This window comes from Aythya fuligula, chromosome 5, assembly GCF_009819795.1.
Source record: "Aythya fuligula isolate bAytFul2 chromosome 5, bAytFul2.pri, whole genome shotgun sequence".
NCBI lineage: Eukaryota > Metazoa > Chordata > Aves > Anseriformes > Anatidae > Aythya > Aythya fuligula.
In genome coordinates, this window is record NC_045563.1 from 58,531,973 (window position 1) to 58,544,752 (window position 12,780).

At 36.7% G+C, this 12,780-nt stretch overlaps 1 protein-coding gene and 2 long non-coding RNA genes across 5 annotated transcripts in view; 1 reads left to right on the forward strand and 2 right to left on the reverse strand.

Annotated features, from left to right (window-relative positions):
* The window catches only part of QSER1 (glutamine and serine rich 1), a 43,690-nt gene extending 37,895 nt beyond the window's left edge, over positions 1-5,795 (forward strand). Inside the window, exons 12-13 of the mRNA XM_032187692.1 lie at positions 922-1,017; positions 1,595-5,795. Coding sequence (XP_032043583.1) covers positions 922-1,017; positions 1,595-1,735 — 237 coding nt within the window. The 3' untranslated portion in view covers positions 1,736-5,795. The remainder of the gene's footprint in view (positions 1-921; positions 1,018-1,594) is intronic.
* On the reverse strand, positions 160-8,468 carry LOC116489376. The gene is made up of 4 exons (XR_004253284.1): positions 7,727-8,468; positions 7,266-7,341; positions 7,005-7,187; positions 160-641 (listed from the first exon to the last, which is right to left on the reverse strand). It is a non-coding gene; the product is annotated as an uncharacterized LOC116489376 (long non-coding RNA).
* A 1,201-nt stretch (positions 8,469-9,669) lies between these two features.
* Positions 9,670-12,761, reverse strand: LOC116489375. Of its 3 annotated transcripts, none has more exons than XR_004253283.1 (4): positions 12,540-12,761; positions 12,367-12,409; positions 11,958-12,270; positions 9,670-11,570 (listed from the first exon to the last, which is right to left on the reverse strand). It is a non-coding gene; the product is annotated as an uncharacterized LOC116489375 (long non-coding RNA). The 3 variants fall into 3 exon arrangements; XR_004253282.1 differs by lacking the exon at positions 9,670-11,570 and having other exon boundaries at positions 11,818-12,020; positions 12,198-12,270; XR_004253281.1 differs by lacking the exon at positions 9,670-11,570 and having other exon boundaries at positions 11,818-12,270.
* Positions 12,762-12,780: the final 19 nt, after the last annotated feature.

A 12,780-nucleotide genomic window follows, 5' to 3' on the forward strand; every position in this document is an offset into this window, starting at 1 on the left:
TTTGTATAAAACAGTTTCATTTATTAGTTTCTTCTGTAGATTCATCAAAATATAAAAATCTTTGAATGAAATGCGTTTTCTGTAATAAAAAGAAATTAAAACAACATTTAAAGCTATATATTAAATCATTGGTTTAGCTCATTTATGAAACACAGTTGTTATATTCCATTTATTATATTCCACAAAATATAACAAAACATTTCAGAGTGATTCTGCTATTTAAGTTCTTTTGAACCACATGTCTTGTTTACACATAATTACTGTATTTAGACCCAAATGCTCTTATCCAGTATATCTATACAGGAGACTTCTGTGGCAACTACTCAAGTTTGCAGGAAGATGAAGTAGTAGTATGCTACTTCCCTTATGCAGGCAGCAGCTGCTATGTGTAGTTGGATGGGAAGGGAGAGGTGAGCTCTGCTGTTGCTGTGCTTCATACCTGTTGTAGCACGCCAACCAGCAGTGCCCTGCTAGAGCCCGTTCTGCTTCTGTCACCACCAGAACAAGAAGTGAACTTCAGGCCATGTTTCTGCGTGACAGTCGGCCTCCTGGACTGTTGCTGAAGCAACAGTGTGTTGCCTTTAACATTGCAGTTGTGGTAAAATCACTGTGTAGCTCATAATAACAGCTTCTTAAACTTGCTGCAAGATTACAAAAGTGTATTCAGTGCATTCAGAAGGATTGAAAGCATTCTCGAAACGAGTTTTAACAAAATAATTTTGTACGGAAAATAGAGATAAGAGATAATTGTGATACAATACAAATTACTGCGTACCAAAATATATCAAAGCAATTATGTGAATGAAGTATTCCATTTCTGATCTGTTAGGGAAAGAAAAAAATATTTACAGAACAACACATCTGTTATGTCTGTCTTGAAACATAACATGCAGTTACCTGAAATAACTGTTCTTCTTGCAGGAGTTTACGGTAGATCCAGAAAAAATACAGTTGTATTCTTTGTATCATTCACTCCATCATTACAAATATCACATATATCTGACATGTAAAGAAGAGGTAAGTATTGGGTTTCTTATGCTGTATATTTGCATTCATTGTGGGAATTCACTGAGGGAGTTGAGTCTAAATATAGAGCGATTGTTGTATTTTTGGTAAATGAGCATGGACTGTAGCTTCCTTTTATTTTAATTAATTCCTTATGACAAACAAAAAGACATTCTGAGCATATACGTTGCCCCTAATGGACACTTTGGCCTAGAACATTCAGATATGAGGCTTACAAGTTTTGTGTGGAACCAATTTCTATGGGGGTAAGCATTCTTCACTGTTTTCCAAATAAATTAAACAAATTCTATCACCTTGTGTAACCCCTCAGGTCTAAGGGCTACTTTTTTTCTCAGAATGCCCATTCGTTTATTTTTTTGCTGCAAATTTCTCATTGACGTATTCCAGGTAGCAGAAACACAAGAGTTAAGCTCGGGCTCAGATGATAAGAAAAGCAGTTTTGGTAGGGGGTTTTTTCAAAAGTAGAATGCTATTTAACTGTAGAGCATTGTAAAAGCAAAAAAATCTGTAATACTGGCAGCCTAACATGTATGTGTGCATGCATGTCTCTTCTCTTTTTTTTAAATAGATTTCTTCTGTTCAGAAGAAGAGTGCGGATCTAGGACAAGAAGAGATTGTGCAGCTGTGCATGAAAAATATCAAATGGGTGGAGGATCTCTTTGAAAAGTTTGGTGAACTTTTGAATCGTGTCCAGCAGAAATGCTCATAACAAAAATGTATTCCAAATCTCACATTTTTCTACGGCACTAATCTGATGGAACAGAAAGCTCAGAGAGAGGCTCTGATTTCTTTTATAATGCCAGACCCAGACTGCGTTCTTCTTCGTAGGCATTTTTATTTCTCTTTATGGAACTTTGTGCCTTGGCTCTTGCTGAGGAAAAGTGATGCTGCCAATGAAATCGGTCCTTTGGAGGTGGAACTAAACATAAACCTAACCAAGTTTTTAACCTGAAGAATTATTTTCTATTTTGTAAACTATTGGATAACTTAGTTTTATTTTCAGAAATGTTTTTGACAAATGATAAAGCATGCACTACATATACTTTTTTCTTTATTGCTAAAAAGATAACAACACTTAAAATACTACAGGTTTTTCCATCTCTGACTAAGCAACAGAAAAGTCAGTGTTGGGGTGAACTAACTTTTACATACGTCTGGCCACCAAATTTAGTTTTGTACATTTTGTGAACAGAGCCGGAGTGACATCAGTTTCTGCGAACATACGTTGCCATCATAAAATCCAGAAATGTCAATATGCTTTATGGACTCCTTTTACTATTGTCATGTTCAGGAGACTGAACGTGGAGTTGGTGCAATCCTATGACTGCTTTTTTTGTGTCAAATTATATTGTAATGAAAGACAATGACCTTAACTATTTTCCCTGTTTTGAAGAAAAAAAAATATTTTCCTTTATACTGCGGTTTTGTTTTGTTTTTGTTGTTTTGGGGGAAAAAAAATTCAATTGTACATTTTATCTCACTAATAGTTGTATTTTTCACAGAGAAAATATTGTGGTTAAAATTGTTTCATGTATCTTTGTAATACACTTTCCATTGTTTTCAGTAAATCCTATTCATTTATATGTTGATTTCTTATTGTAAACTATATATCTTGAGGTAACCCTTTTGTTTATACAGGTTTGCTTCAGTGTTAACCAGAATAATGCATACTAGACTAGTTTTGCTTTAAGTGTAGTTGTGTTAGACACTGCAAGTATTTTCTGATACGCAAAAATAAATTTCTTACTAAACTAGCACTTGATTAACTGAGAGTTTAAATGAGGAGCTATTACACTTTATCTTTGTCAACAAAGATTGATGATTGAATAGACTATATGCAGTGTTAAACACAGCTTACATAGTTGTTTGTAGAACTGGCAGTTGCAGAGCTGTTCTCTTTTTGGTGCCTTTCAAGTCTTCAGACATCTTGTAGCTTTTTTGTCCCTCCAGTTTGTTAACAGTTAGTAGTGCCACTAGTCACACTCAGACAATGAATGTAATGGGCTCTACTCCAGGAGAACATTTTCTCATTTTCTTTAAATTTGCCAACAGAATGCCTTACTGAGTCATTCAGAATGGATACTTACTCTACTGGGGTCCTAAAATAAAAAATAAAAACCATGTTGTTCTTTTTCAGAAAACATAGGAAAAAAAATCATTCCTTTATCCGTTCACTGCCACTTAGTGCCTTAATTTCATCCAAGAAAGCAGGGTTCACTATTCATTGGCCAAATGAAGTAATGTTCATTGCCATGTGACTTTTTTTCCTGTTATCTGTTTTGATCCTATTTAGTTGTTAAATATTCATTAGACCTTAGAACTATAAAGAGTTTAATGAATAGATGTGAAAATGCAATGATTTGATCTTGAGTAATCAAATAGAGGTTTGAATAGTAAAGCATGTACAGAATTTTAGCTGATTAGTTTTTAGAACCTTAGAGGATGTTTACCATGTTTCCAAAGCTTTTCATCTTTTAAAAGCAATAATTCTCCTCTACAACTTGTATGCAGACTACAGTGAACAGAAATCGATACGTGCCCCTGCCTTTTTTAAAGCCTCTTCACGGTGTTTCTGCTTTAAAAAGGGAGGTCACTATCACGTTAACAGATGCATTGTGCTACTGTTGTGTCTACTATAATCAAGGATAGCGATGTGGACTTTACTTAGGAAGAATGTGCAGAATGTTAGAGCAATCATAAAGCTAATTCATTTTTTCAGAGTAAAGAAGGGTAGGCACTGGGTTGAAGAGTTGCCATTGTTTCAGTCATACTGTGTTGAACCTCACAGGAGCTAAAGTTTGTGGTTAGCACATGAAGCAAAGTTACCACCGGTAGTGATCAGCTAAAATCATTTTAATGTAAATATGCACACTGGAGACGTAGTAGCAATGTGCCTGGTGTACTATGTAACCTATAGTAGGAGTTCCCAAATTTACTTAGCGTATTTCCTTATTGATGGGGGTGATTGGCAGCAGTAGTTCCTGGCTGTGTAGATTCATGAGAGGTATTTCCTCTCATGAGGAATATATATATATATATATATATTCTTCATATATATATATATATATATATATTCTTCACCCAGGTGGAGTTCTGTTGTTTCCTTTCAGTGATACACACAACACAGTTTGGGAATTCCTAACCTGTAGCTTTAAAAATGGTTAGGATGCAGACTGAGGGAACAAGAGTTGGCTCCTTGATTGTATAGCAATGAACCCATCAGACTTTGTGTCTCACATCCCTCCCTTATACGACTGCGAAGCAACTAACTGAGAGAGGTCTTTACACTTTCTAAATGATTTCTCTACTGCTACTTTATACATCCTTTAGAATTTTGAATCTAGAAGTAGCTTTAGGAAGCTACTTGTTTTAATCCAAGTCCTTAGAAACTGAAAGAAAAAAAAAAAAGGTTTTTGGAGTAGTTTCTCCATATTTAAAAGGAAGGTAAACTTTAGCAACAAGTATCTAAATAAAATGGGCCAGGATGCTCTGCACTGCCATAGAGGGTGGCCTGGCTTATTTTTGGCTGTTTTATTCCCAGGACCAGTTAAACAAACACTGTGCCTGTAGAACATAGGAAAAACTTTTCTTGAATAAAAGAAACTACCCCAGACTACTAAAGATGTGATAGAGCTTCCATCTTTATCTTGGGCTACAAAGATGGTGGCTGGATTATTAGTTTACCAGTTACAGTGAGTAAAAGCATGGAACTTTCAAGTGTGTGAAGGATCATAAATGAAAATAAAGTTTTGTTAGTGGGATTGAAAAGGCTTTTTATACTGAAGCAAACTTAGAAAAAAAGTCAATGTACAAGTTACTTTTTTGCACAAATGCTTTGTTCTGTTGCATTTTAGATAATTCTGCACCCACACCTCAATCTTTTGTCTTTTTCTTGAAGCAACAGTGAGGTCCTTATTCTTTGACATCTGACAGTGGAAACTGAGCACTCGTGACTGCAAGAGAAGATGCACTAGGAAGGAATAAAACCCTCTTTAGACTATGAATTAGCAAAAGAGAAATTTATTAAACTAATCGTGTGATGAACTATGTTTTTTTTTAATTCCACTGTCATTTCCTTTAGTATGGCATCCCTGTTTACATTGGGTTTGTTTTTATTGACATAACAGTATTTCTCTTAAAGGCAGATTTTCTTTGAGATGCTACTTCCAAAGTCTTGTTTGCAAAACATCTGAGACAAAATTGGATTGAAAAACTTTCTGAAAATGGCTAAGGACTTTAGGGTCTTCTATGACCTGTAATGTATTCATATATTGTCTAAATGAAATACTACTTTTTAAAAAGGCAAATCTTACAGGCTGTCTTCCAAGTAAATGATTTCCATAGGGGAAATATATTTTAAATATTATTTAAATATTTACTACTATTTAAAACAATTTTAAAACTGAAAAGCTAAAACTATGGTCGCAAAATGTCAGTGTGTCATCAGTCATTTCTTTTTCTTTGCCAACACGTGACATTTGGTCTCTTACTCTGTTACACACCTGTGCATTACAGTGTGCACGTTCTGCCATATCTTATTGTTTAAGCTAATATTAACATGTCATTGTTAACAAATGCATGTTTTCTGCATATCTCCTCTACATATGGCAAAAAAAGAGGCTAGGGCTATATAAGAGACACTTTACGCGTTCTTAGTCCAGATTTTCAGGTGGTCCGTAATACAATGTATGGAAATGTGAAAAAGGACACAGTTTTGTACCATTCATGATGTTATTAACTAAACCCATTAAAGTGAAAACACTTTTAAACAAAAAACTCATAATGCTCAGTCATTTATTATTAAAATACTAAGTCTTGGAAAGCTAGTTTGTTGGGAAAGAAATGGCAACTTAGACATTTTCTGATCTCAATGCGAAGAAATACATTTCTTTTTCATTATATCCCATGAATTAAGGAACTTTTTTGTTATTACATTTATTGGTTCTAAATGTTCTGCATTCATTTTCACAGTGTATCTGCCAGTTCTTAAACTGATGTGAAAAATGAGGAACCAGAAAATTGGGGTAAAAGAGAGACGACTTCTGTGATTCAGGTGCCTTTTAGCTATACTGTTTTTGTTTATTTCCTTCTTGCTTAACCAGAATGCTACCTCTATGTACCTATAGGGAAAAAGTGGTGCTAGAAGGTTTTCATTTTTTTTTCCCAGTTACAATGAACTACTCCATTTCTTATGAATATTTTTCCTACACAGAGGGCTGAAATCCCATATTGATGTGGATACATGGTAAGTGGCCTCTGAGCCACATGCTTGTAGGAAAAAGTGAATCTGAAGGGATGGAATGTTTTCTATAATGGTCCTGTGTGTAAGAGCTGCTTCCCAAAGCAAGATTCTACTTTAAAATGCTGCTGTTTTTTGTTTTGTTTTGTTTTGTAGGTGTTTTTGGTTCAAATTATTATCAGATTATGTCACTGACTTTTTTTTTGATCTACATGTGTTGCTTGAAATATTAAACTATGTAATTGGGAGTACATGCCATAGTGTTCTAAAACTTCCAGGGCTTGTGACAGCAAGACCTTTTAAGTAAAATTATGTTGCTTGTCAACCTCCTCCTTTCCAACTATGGTGCCTACTAATGTGATTTCTCTGTGCATTATTCATGTATCACATTTTTGCTGCAGCAACAAAGTAAATGGTGTGATAACTGAATAAAAACTAAAGCATCAATGCTTTGTCATGTGGTTAGGTCCAAATTGGTAACTCGTTCGAAGCTCTGGGAGAATAAGGATTTCGATGTGTTCACTGAGTAAAGCACCTTTGGATTCTGAAACCTCCTAGCTTTTTGTTGCTGGTCACCACATAGAAGTCACTATTCATAAACTTTGGTAACAGAAGAGAGAGTAAGAGAATGTTTTTTATTTGCTTCAGTGCAAGGTCCAGCGATTGTTCAAACAGCCGCAGAGGTGCATTGACCACAGTCAATGGACTTTGCTCAAAAGAAACTGAAGAAAAAACTTACCCCTGAAGATCAAAGTGTTGCAATTCTGGAATCAGCTGGTCCAAAAAAGAAAAAGTACTTTGCCAAGCATTGTTATGTTCTTTTCCATGTGAACTCTGCAAGTTCTGTTGAGTTCTAGTGGGGGTAACGAGGCTGTCTGCAGGCAGTGCTTCCAGGGCTGTTTTCTCATCCTAAACTGGGGGCCTGGCAAGACATGACATGATAGGGTTTGGTGGTCCCTGCACATTGTACATTAGTATAAAAAGTGAATTATAGACTCACGTGTACAAATAAGACTCCTCTGCTCTTGAACACAAGCCTTACGCTTGGTGTAAATAGCGATATCAGTGGTACATAGCTATTAAATAAAAAAGTCAAGTGGTCAATATCATGAACTCGCTTATGATTGGCAAATCCATTTAGAGTTCTCCCTCCCCCCTTATTTTGTGTGCTCCTACTGTCCCATTAAGCTGGTCCCACTAGTTGCTGCTTGCTTTGGGAGTAGGGTTGTGAAACTTGTCCCTGCCAGATCAGCGTAAATTACTACCTCACCATGCTTCAACTGAAAATCACTGCTTACTTGGCTTGACCTCCGGTTCTCTACAATTGTATAAACTGGTGAGACCAGCTCCCTAGTCCTTTGTGAATTTACCTAAAGCCACTTTCAGTAGTAAAATGAGTAAATGTATTCATTTTTGTTTTGCAATGTGCAGAAGTTCACATTGTTAGTTACTCTAGCTTACCTGAGAAACGGTAACTCCCAGCTGGGCAGATGGTAACTTCTGGCCTTTCAGTTATTTGTGTCTGATGATGCTTGAGACTGCTTATTCTTTTCACACAGGCTTCTAGTGTGCAGATGACAGTGAATCTTCACAGCTCTATGAGGAGTCTTATCCAAATGGTGTTGCGAGGATCATGCTATGCTAAGCACACTTAGGTATGCTGTAATCAATCTCTGGTTATAATGTATAATCATCTGGAATGTCTCGGAAGACTTCTGCAGGAGGAAAAGTGGAAAAATCTATTTAAGACAAAAAATATCAATAGCAAAATTGAGAAGCAGAATCACGTCCATGCATTTCTGGTCACGTTGCTAATACTCTTTGCTCCCATACACTTCCCTAAAGTAAGCAGTCTCAAGGAATTCTGGCTCTGACTTGCTCCATTTCCAGCCCCTGAGTGTGGATTGCTATTCAGAGGGCAGTGTGTTCCACCGGAGGTCAGTGTTCACCAGTGCAGGCTCAGCCTCTTGCCTCCCTGCCCTTCATTTGCCATTGAGCTGCTTGACTTTGTCCTCTAGCCACATTGGTATTCCAGCCCAGGAATGGAAGGATTGCACTCATGAACAATGCACGCTTTGTCAATTCAAACATTCAGTCATCCAGAAGCTTCTGTTTTGGGAACTTGTTTATTGTTCTGGTCTCTTCAAACATGCAAGGGTGGAATCCTTACAGATTTCACATCACTGTATCAAACTGAAGTTTTGTGCTTCAGGAGTAAATCACACTCTTGCCCAAGCTGTGCAACTGAAAGTCGCTTCTCCATGGTGGGGCAGATGTGGCTGGCATCCTGGATTGAATGTTGCAAGATGGCATTGCTATATCCCACAGAACCTGCTACTACATGATCTCTTTTAATGCAAATGTCATGGGAAATTGAGACTAAGCAGAGTGAATTTGTGAATAACCTGCTCTGCATCCTAAAGGATGCAGTCTGTCTCCTCTAACCCATGGAGTTCAGCCCCAAGCAAACCTCTCATGCTCTTTAATATAAATAACAGAACACCTTACTCACTAATAAGACAGATTTGCTGCGTCAAATCTTGTATCAAATACAGCCTTTTGCAATCCAACGTTGTATGAATAGCTATTTATGTATTTAAATTTGAGATTAAAAAAGGTTGAAGAGAGACTTGGGACAGTTTCACTATCAAAATACATAACAGGCTTTATATTTTCATGTGAAGAAATTGGGGAGATTTAATAATGTTATGGCAATTGTGACTTTAAAAGATTTCTGTAACTGAAGCTGTTGCTTTTTCATACATATTTATGTGAGAGCGTGAACCATATGCATATGAAATTTATCTCATTATTTGTGAATGGAATAGAGCAACATTTTAAGGGCTTACTGTTTAAAATGTTCTCTCTTCATCAGCTTCAGCACACTGCAATGAATACAGGCATTGTTGGTACTTAAGTGGGGAAAAAAAGAGTAACTGTTCTAAATAACTGGAATATTTAATTTGAATTTTTATGGTAAGCATTATTTGCTATGCTTTTTCAGAAACAAAGCCATGAAGACTGAATCCACTAGAACCTTGCGATCATGGCAATAAAATTTTATGTATATGCAAATTTAAACTGTGTTGAAATATGCTTAGACGCTTATATTGTTATGGGAAGACAATTGAAATCTGAAGAAACATCTGATATTAGAGTCTTCTGTAGTCTGACATTTGTTTATGAGATGTCAGACTGGCATGTGAAATGTGCAGTCTGTGTTAATCCTTCAGAGAAGTGGGATCTAAATTCTTTTGAAAATAAGCACTATGATAATATTCTTCTGCAAGAATGCCTGTTTCTTGGTCTGTCAGTTTTCAGCAAGAAGTCAATCTTTTCTAATTTTTGGCACTTAAAATATAAAAAAAAAATATTTTGGACATTGACCATTTCTTGGTTTTAGAATATTTTTATTTTGCAGATTTGGGGTCTTAAGTTTTAAGAAATTGAAACAAACTTTATCCTTTGTTTTTTTTAAGAATGTGTAGCATTTCCAAATTCCTTAACCAAGCATTGATCTGCCTTATATACAACAGCAACCTGTATTTTCTCTTAATATGCCTCCATCTTCTTAAGCAAGATGTCTTCCAACTTCTGTCTTTTCAATAACGATACCAGAAAACTCAGTCATACAGTCAGTTCGTACTCCATGAGGTCTAGTATGCAATTATATCTCCTTCATTTGTGCCCAGAATGCCTGGAAGTTACAGGTGCACTCTCATCCAAATACACTGGCTGGCTGTCCGACTTCCACAATTATGGAAAAAAGCTAGACAGCACTTAGCATACATAGATGGATTCAACAGTTTCTCAATTTGTGATTCAAGTTTTAATTTTGCTGTCTCTCTCCCCCTAATCAGAGAAGATCTAGATAGGAGAGCCCACATTATCCTATATCATCTGTATCCTCAAGCAAACCTGTAGTTGACATGAGTGAGTGAATCAGATCCTGAGCAAAGAGACATGCCCGAAATTGTGGCTGTTGAATATAAATACTCTGCTGTATACTTCTAATTAAACACCAAGGTCCTCATATAAGTTTTCAAGGGTTTCTATGAGTCTGAAGTTTGTAAATCCTTAACAATATAGGTCATCTTCTTACTTGTGAAGTGGATGGAGCATTTCTATACGACTTCAAAATCAGATCAAAATAGAATTTTCTTCTGCTGTTTCTCACTAGAAACATTCCATGGAACAGTTCTAAAGAGCTTAATACAACTGTACAAATTAGGACTCAGTTGCACAGCTTAAATTCAATTTTAATCACCCTAACTAGATCACAGAATTGTTGTTCTGTCTGTACAACTTCACATAATACTTTTAGATAGAAAGCCAACAGTAGAGCTGAATGTATCATCAAACTTCATTTAGTGGTACTGTTTAGTCTCCTATGCCACACCCTACAGGCCACACTTTAAGAAATTTACCTATAGCAAGAAATTTACCTACAGCAGTACATGTCTCTGTACGTAACCCTGTATTGTTATTCTTTATTTTTCAGGGGAACTGCTTTTGGAACAAGGTACTGTTACACGTGTATATAGAAATGGCACTAAGTTGGCCCTAAATAATTTGGAGGATGAATGATGTTAATTATGACTTTATAACTGGCATTCTTTTGTGCATCCTGCCTTCAACTTTACAAAGGTTCATTTGGGGAAAACGTAGTGGAAGGTGAAGCTGAATATAGCATATTACACTTTCATCCTCAGATCTTTCCACTACCTGTCTAAGGAATGACACTGGCTTAAAATGTCTATACTGGCTGAACAAGAGGTCATTCTTTAAAATGGCTATATGAAAATACACAATTTTAAATAATTAAAATAATAAATATATTTTTATCCACCTCTGTAAATCTGTGCTTCAAGAAAGCATTTTATGGTAACGTTATTGTAATACTAAAAGTTGTATAGCTTTTTTTAATACCCTGTGATACCAGTTCCTGTTTGACAACAGCTGGCTCACCAGTCAGTAGCTGTCACCTGCCCACCAGTGTCTCTTACCTCTTCATAGCATTAGAGGGTAGGGAGAAACTGGTGTGATATAGCTGTGATCTCTTGGGGGAAAACATGGAGGCAAAGACAGAAATCTGCCTGCTGATGACTTAGTAAGAAAATACAGGGGCGGGGAAGCTTATAAACTTCTGGATGGGCAGATCACCGTGCATTAAACTTGGTTCACTCATAAGGTGTAGTGTTCTTGTATGTGTCCTCCCATTTGAATGGGTCTTTGTAGGTCTAAGTTTTCTCAAGATTACAGCAAATCCATTGCAGCATGATTGACAGCATTAATTTTCACATAGCTGTTGAAATAAAGCATTTTTTTAAAAATAAAAATGTACTTAGGCATTTACTGACATGCAGTAAAATTTATCTCACTATTTTGGCAGTGCTAGGTCTAGCGTTGAACCTTTACAAAATAGGGAATAATAAAATAATATATCATAGAAATCCACATTGATCTATGCATTACATGTTTTTATTAGGCTCTTAATAGCAACTGTTGAAACAGACACCTGTGAGTCAGAACTATTTTTTTTTTTTAATGTCTTCCCATTGTCCCCCAAGAAAGAAATCTGTGTTTGCCACTTCCTATTGATGAAAAACAGCGTCACCTTTCATTTTCAAAGGCTAGTGGTTGACTACAGTTTGAATAGATTCCTTTTTCTGTGGGTGTAAGGCTTCTTTACCTGAAAAAATTTAACAGGAGGAACTTCTACTCTTCAAACAATCTCATTAAGTGCTTTACTGCTCTGTCAAGGAAACAAGAAGAAATGTTTGCCATAAGAGCTTGTGGTATCTAGCTGTGACCAGCTCTCCCAGCTTAAAATGAAATCCATTGTTTATTCACTTGGATACGATGAACAAACTTAGAGTGCCCTTACTGTACAAACTTGCGGTGCGACACATAAGGATAAAAGACGGCAAACCTGAACGGTGCTGGAGAGCTGGCAAGGGCGTGCTCCTCACAGAACGAGCTCTGGCCTCACAACAGATTGAATTCTGCAAAACCAAAGTTTAATAATCAAGACTTCAAAGTGATTTTTTTAGTATTACGTGAATATTAAAAATGATGAAGTGGAAACATTGTATACTTACAAGTTTGCATGTCATGGAGTTCAGTTTGGCTTCTTGCCTGCTTCTATTGAAATGAGTAATATGTGTAAAGGTAGTCAGTGTGTATATGTATATATAAATATATCTCAGGTGTGTCAGTAATACGTATATACGTACATGTTGTCTTAGCACAGGACAAAGTACCTCAGACTTACCAGAGAATGACGTTGGCTCTGGGTCATTTCCTTCAGACAGAAAATCACAAAACCCCATTCTTATCCTGGAAGTGACTTAAATGATTTTATTCTGTCGGCCCAGTTCAAGCGACAAGCCCCGCGGGGCAGCTGACCGAAGCCCTAAAGGGAAACCGCCCCCGGCCGGGGCCCCTCAGGGTGCCTCACACTGCCCCGACCGTTACGAGGGCCGCTCTGAGGGGCCGGGGCCCGGCGGCACGCG